General features: G+C 50.5%; 1 protein-coding gene across 1 annotated transcript; it reads left to right on the top strand.

Annotated features, from left to right (window-relative positions):
• The first annotated feature begins 493 nt into the window (after nt 1–493).
• LOC144819641 (uncharacterized) lies at nt 494–5,957 on the top strand. The gene is made up of 2 exons (XM_078677456.1): nt 494–1,621; nt 5,119–5,957. The coding sequence occupies exons 1-2, from the start codon at nt 580–582 to the stop codon at nt 5,718–5,720; spliced, it is 1,644 nt and encodes a 547-aa protein (XP_078533582.1). The 5' UTR covers nt 494–579; the 3' UTR covers nt 5,721–5,957.
• The last annotated feature ends 908 nt before the right edge of the window (nt 5,958–6,865 follow it).

Consider the following 6,865-nt stretch of genomic DNA (forward strand, 5'->3'; position numbering starts at 1 on the left):
GGGGTTCAGAATGTACAGTGGGCTGTTGAGGACTCGCAGTTTGCTCCTGAGGCGGCACATATATTGTTGGGGTCACCTCCCGGCTATGTGGTTTTTGAGAGGCAGGCTGGGGAGACGAGGGAGGCAAACGTGGTTTTTTCTCATGGTGAGTTGGACTGCGAGGATGTGGCACCTGTTAGGCATCAAGCTGTTTTGGGTCAGGCTTCTGATACTGGCATGAGGGATGTGGAGGGTAATGTGGGTAGCCCATTGTTGTTTTCCACCCCTGGCTCCGCTGAGGGTCCTGCTTTGTCTGTGGGGGGGGGCTCGAGGGGAGAGGGTGAATGGGCACAGATGGGTGAAGGGAGTTCTGTTTCTGGTTTGGTTTCAGGACAGGAGGTTTCCGGGTTGGGTGGTTTCGGTGCTTATGGTTTCATGGAGTTGGATGTCAGTTTGCAAAAGGAAGGCAGGAACATATCGCAGGTGGGCCGTGCCCCACTGCCTTGTGATACTAGTGTGGCAGGACGTACACGCGGTGCAGGGATTTCAGGGTATGGAAGGACGGTCGTGGGTGCAGGGGCAGGTGTTTGCCAACCTGTTATGAGTGGTTCAAGGGGTTCTGGTTTGCATGGTTCTAGGATGGGGCCGACTGGTGGTTTTCGGCAGGGGCGTGTTGGGCCTGTTTTAGGGGCTGGGGAGGTCCCAAATTGGTCAGGTGAGGTGAGAGGCCCATATGTTATGTTTGGCTCCCCTGGGTGGGATCATTTTGGTACTGCAAGTTTGGCGCAACGTGGTTTTCAGACGGTGGGTGAAGGTCAAGTTTGGGGCGCGAGGGCCCCTCTTCTGGCTTCCTCTCCGGCGGAGGCAGAGGGTAACTTGGACGTGAGCGATGAAGATGAGGTGATTGGTGATTCTCCGGTCCGGGGACGCCCTATGAGGGGTTGTCCTAGAGGGAGTTCTTTGGACAGGTTGCAAGGGAGGGTTGTTGAGGATAATTTGCAGAGATCCAGGTCTGTTTCAGGTGTTGTTTTCAGGGACCCTAGCACACCAGTCCAAACTTTTTCTTTTCAGGATAGGAATAGGTGCGGAGGTCCAGACTTGGCAGGGCGCGGTCCAGTCCCATCACGCCAAGGGGAAGTGAGGAGAATGCCTAGCGCGGCCCTCTCTTTTCCACCGAGGGATCCCGCCGCGGCCAGCACACGAGGGTCTGGCGTGACCCCGCTGGCCCCAACGAGTAGCAGGTATAGGTGGCAGGCCTTGCCGGCGGCTAAGGAGCTACAGAGTCAACGCACAGGGAGGTACGGGCGTGTACAGCCTGCTCCCCCTCCTGGAGTTTCACAATCATTTAAATGTACGGTGGTTGATACCGGGTTAGGTAAGACCCGTGGTGATTTGTTGCACACTACTGTCGATTCAGTGGTGTTGGACTACGACGAAGACAGTCCTGAAGAAGGTGAAGTGCGGGATCCGGAAAGGGGGGTGCCCTCTCATGTTTCTTCTAGTGTGTTACAGGCTCCAGTGGTCCAAAGTCAAGTGCAAGGGAGAAGAGAGCACGGCCCATCGAGTAGGGCGCCTCGCAGACCGGATGCATTGACCTCGGAGACACGGGCGGAGCCATCGAGAGTGGTCTCTCTGTTGCCAGGTGAGCAATCAGCCACACAGGCCAAACCTAAGATGGTGTCTGTGGGTACCGGTGGTGAAACTGAAGTGATTAGTAGTGATGGCCGTCTGGTCAAAGGTCGATATGTAAAAGACACAGCAGTTGGTACAGATGATGTGGTAGACATTCAGAACACAGTGGTAGGTCATGTTATGGCTGGTGCTTCCAGCAAGGTTAAAGAGCCTGTGGCCAGTAAAGAATTAAAAATCAAAAAACTGCCTTACATGGGGGTTACGAAACCATTAGGTGCTCATCTCATGTTAAGTACCAAGGAACGAATTTGGAATGGTGAGTATGTGGAACTACTGAAGCTACTCCACAGAGAAGTCAGGTCCAAAGAGGGGTCTAAGGAGGAGGAGTTTGAGCTGGCAAAACGCCCCAGAGTGCCTTTAACTATTGAAAACTGGACAGCTGCATTTTTGATTTATGCCAGTGTATATTGCGAAAAGTTCCCTGAGCGCAGCGTGTCCCTTTTTAAATACATGGACGTCATTCGCAAGGCCCAGATCACCGGGGGTGGTTTTGCTTGGTCTCAATATGATGAGGAATTTCGGGCCAGGATGGCTTGGGACCCGGAAGCTAAGTGGGGGGAGATAGATAATGACTTGTGGCAACACACAATGGGGTCAGCGTCAGGGGGGAAAACCATTTTCACGGCAAGTGGTTTGCCGTTAGTTTATCGGCCCTTTCAGGGGAAGCCCACCCGGGGAGGGGTGGGGGCCACTGCAACCTTGTACTCAGGGTCTGGTTTCTGTTGGGAATTTAATAGGGGCTCCTGTACCAGGGAGTATTGTAAATTTAAACATGAATGCTCAGGCTGTGGTAAGAAACACCCGTTGTCCAAGTGTTGGAACAATCAGTCATCGGAGGGTACACAGGGAAAGCAAACAGTTTCAGGACCATCAAATACGACTTCACAGTTTTCAGGAGGAAGGGGATACAGAGGTGCTAAGGGTGCTGGGTCCAAGGGCTCGTACGCCAGTTAATTTAGAAAGGCTGCGCATTGCCCTCCATGGTTTCGAAGATCAGTCAGCAAAAGTTACACTGTTGGAAGGTTTTCAGTTTGGTTTCCGACTCGGTTACTTAGGTGCTAGGGACCGGAGGTGGTCTGCCAATTTAAAATCAGCTTCTGAACATGCCGCAGTGGTACAAGACAAACTTAATAAGGAGGTACATGAAGGGAGGATGGCTGGCCCGTTTCACGATTGGCCGATCCATAACTTGATTGTTTCACCGATTGGAGCTGTCCCGAAGAAAGAACCGGGACAGTTTCGACTGATTCAACATTTGTCATGGCCTGAAGGGTCGTCTGTGAATGATTTCATTGACCCAGAGGCAGTGTCTGTCTCTTACTCTTCGGTTGACGTAGCCATGTCACTTGTTGTGACAGCGGGCGCAGCCGCTGAGATGGCTAAGTGTGACATCAAGTCTGCTTTTCGGCTATTGCCTGTCCACCCGGACGATTGGAGCCTTTTAGGTATTCAGTTCAATGGTAAGTGGTACGTGGACAAGGCGCTGCCGATGGGCTGCTCTATATCATGTGCCTTGTTTGAGTGTTTTAGTACTTTTCTGCAATGGTATTTTTCCCATCAGTCCGGTCATACCCTGGTAACACACTATCTCGATGATTTTTTCTTTGTCGGATCCCCGGGCTCCGCGGAGTGCCAGAAGGCTCTGGACACATTCCAAGGGCTCATGGAGGATTTGGGAGTTCCTTTGGCTCCCGAGAAAACAATGGGCCCTGCCACTGTCCTATCCTTTTTGGGTATTGAAATAGACTCTGTGGATATGTCTGCTCGACTGCCGGAGGACAAAAGGGTCAACATGATTGAATTGCTGGATGTGATGTTGTCAAAGAGAAAAGTGTTGGTGAAAGAGATTCAAGTGCTTTTGGGTCATTTGAATTTTGCCTGCAGAGTGGTGAGAGCGGGCAGGACCTTTTGTAGGAGACTGGGCAGGGCTTTGGCAGGTCATCATTTGCCCCACCATCGTGTTCGTTTGTCTGCTGGTGTCAAGGAGGATTTGAGAATGTGGAAGTTTTTTCTGAACTCCTTCAATGGTGTCCCCTTGGTCAGAGAGGTTGACTTTCAGTGGGATGTACAAATGTTTTCGGATGCTGCTGGCAGTGATGGTTTTGGGCTCTTTTGGAATGGCAAATGGTGTGCAGAACGTTGGCCCGATGAATGGTTGAATGGAGGTCGCAGCATCACTTTCCTGGAACTGTTCCCCTTATTGGTCGCCTTGACACTGTGGTGGGAGGAATTGGCGCACAAGAAGGTGCTGTTTCGTGTGGATAACATGGCGGTGGTGGAGATAGTGAATCGCCAGTCGGCCAGGGACAGTCAAGTGTTGAAACTTATGAGAGTTTTTGTTCTTGGTTGTTTGAAACACGATATTCATTTTCGTGCGTTGCACATTCCTGGCGTGGACAATGACATTGCGGATGCTCTGTCTCGTTCGCAGTGGGAGAGATTCCGTGGACTGGCGAGGGATGCGGACAGATCCCCGACTCCGATGCCGAGTCATCTGTGGCATGTCGGCGAGGTCGGGTCGTTCAATTGGTGGTAGGTTCTCTGTCTGTGTCCACGCGTTCTGCGTATTCCCTTGCGTGGAAGGAATTTCTGGAATCTGGTGCTGTCAGAAGGGAGGATCTGTCGAGTCGGTCGGATGATGTGGTCAACTTTATACTGGACCTCATGGATAAGGGTTTGACCAAAGTAACCATTGCTGGGAAACTGGCGGGGATTGCTTTCATGGGGAAGTTGTGGTGGGGCTATTCTCCATCTGCGGGGGAAATTGGTAGAAGGATGCTTGAGGGCTGGGCCAGGGAGCAAGGGCACATTGGTAGATCCAGAGCCCCTATATCTTGGCAAGTTCTTGCCAGGTTAATTACGGTTTTGCCTTTAGTTTGTTCAGATGATTTTGAGGCATGTCTTTTCTCAATGTTGATGGCTTTCATGTTTTTTGGTGCTTTCAGGGTATCTGAGTTGTTGGGTTCAAAGTATAAGTGTGGATTGTTTTGGAAGGACGTTTTTTGTTATGATGAGGGAGTTCATGTATGGTTGGCCAGTTCTAAAACGGATCAGACGGGTAAGGGGAAAGGTGTATGGTTACAAGCATGTGCTCCGAAGCTTACTTGCCCTCTACTGCTGGCGCGGCGCTGGCGTTCCTTGTGTGGGGGTGGCGATGAAGTACTGGTTTTCCAACATATCAATGGCACCCCTGTAACATCTTATCAATTACGTATGGTTTTGCGCAAAGCGCTACAGCACATAGGTCTCGATGGCAATATTTATGGTACTCACTCTTTCAGAATAGGTGCTGCCACTGAAGCTTTTCACAGAAATTGGTCTGAAAGGGATATTAAGCGATTGGGGCGCTGGTCTTCTAACTGTTTCCAGCGTTACGTGAGGAGCTCGGCGGAGGAGGCGCATGCGTCATCCTCCTTCACAGGATTCTAACTCTTTTTTCTTTTTCAGGATCCGTTGCTGGGCCTCGCTCCTCGGTGCTAACGGTCTGGATAGTGGGGCATTCATTTGTCAAGTGGGCCAGAGTCCAGGCGGCGAGGAGTTACTTTGGAGATCTACTTGGTTTCAATGATCGAATGTTTAACGTTCTTTGGAAGGGTAAAGGTGGGATGCTCTGGAGAGAGTTGATCCCTTGTTTGAACAACAACATGGTGGGCGGTGTTTGCCCGGATATTTTAGTCATTCATTTGGGAGAAAATGACCTATGTGCAACGAAAGGGGTAGTCTTGCTGCGAGCTATGAAACGAGATTTAGGCCTCATTAAGGAACGATGGGCTGGGTGTCATGTGTTTTGGACAGAGTTAATTCCTCGCAGGATATGGAGGGGAGCGGTGAATCCCAGGGCTGTCGATCGGGCCAGGAAGAAAGTGAATTCGGAGGTGTCTCGTTGCTGTAGGGGTCTTGGTTTCAGTAGGATTTCACACAGGGACATTAAGTTTGAGTCTGTTGAGTTCTTTAGGGATGATGGAGTTCATTTGTCCCGTGTGGGAATGGAACTTTACTTGTTGGAGATTCGTGAGGTTTTAGCCCGGGCATTGGCCATGCAGCGCTGAGTTTCTGGTTTCTCTTTCGCTTCGCGGTTGGGGGGCAGAAAGGGAGGCGTTTCTTCCCCGCCTACCTTTCTGGGTGGCGGTGTTTTTGGGTATCATTACGGTTTCTAGGCAGATTGCTGGTTGAGTATTAGTTCGAGTATTTCTTTGACAAGTGCTGGGGTATGTTGGTCATGGTTTGACCGTTCAGTTTTGTGAGGGGGGGTATCTGCAGGAGTGCAGGGTCAGGCAGGGTTTATGGTTATGGAGGACCTGACCGTTGTTATTGCAATTGTGGTTGGACGAATAAAGTTTTAACGATGACGTATGTTTGTTAATGACGAAAGGTTTTATTGATGATGTAATTTTATTGATGACGTAATGTGATAATGCTGTTATATTGTTATTGATGTATTGTTGGGAGCGGGAGGGCTCAAATGTTTTAGGGGTGGGGGAGGGTTCGGGGGGCTGAGTTTGTAGGTATTTATTTATTTAGTGAGGTTTAGTTTTGTAAGGCGTTGCCAAGGTTTGGGTTTGTAATGTGCACCTGTGTCTTAATAAAGCGGCCTTTTACACACACAAACAACTTTTGGTCTACTTTTCTCCCACCCCTCGCCCTCTCTCCCAAGGGGGGCTTGGGGGAGGGAGCCGACCGCCGGGAGGTCTCCTCCCCCGGGCGGTTTGGGAGAGCTGCGAGGGGTGTCCCTTTAAGAGGGACAGAAGTTTCGAGAATTGGGCTGGTCCAGTAGGACCAGAATAGCCCAATTATAAACCCCCCGCCCACTGCCTACCAGCCACCATTTTAGGTTTGGTGACCTGGTGGCTAGGTGGGCTCATAGCTTTTTTGTCCCACCCTCCCTCCCTCAATTTTTCGCTTTAAGGCTCCTTTTTTCCCCTCGCAGCCCAGTTTTTTCCCATTTTTGGTGGTTTTTGCCCCTATTTTCTTTTTAAGTAAAAGGCTGTTTTGTGGGCTACCGGTGTGCAGGGGTTGTTTCTCTTGTATTTGTATCCGTCGCTAGACACAGGTGCTGTGCGGTGTTTTTGGGTATCATTACGGTTTCTAGGCAGATTGCTGGTTGAGTATTAGTTCGAGTATTTCTTTGACAAGTGCTGGGGTATGTTGGTCATGGTTTGACCGTTCAGTTTTGTGAGGGGGGGTATCTGCAGGA

Source organism: Lissotriton helveticus, chromosome 2_1 (assembly GCF_964261635.1).
Source record: "Lissotriton helveticus chromosome 2_1, aLisHel1.1, whole genome shotgun sequence".
In the NCBI taxonomy this organism is placed as follows: Eukaryota; Metazoa; Chordata; class Amphibia; order Caudata; family Salamandridae; genus Lissotriton; species Lissotriton helveticus.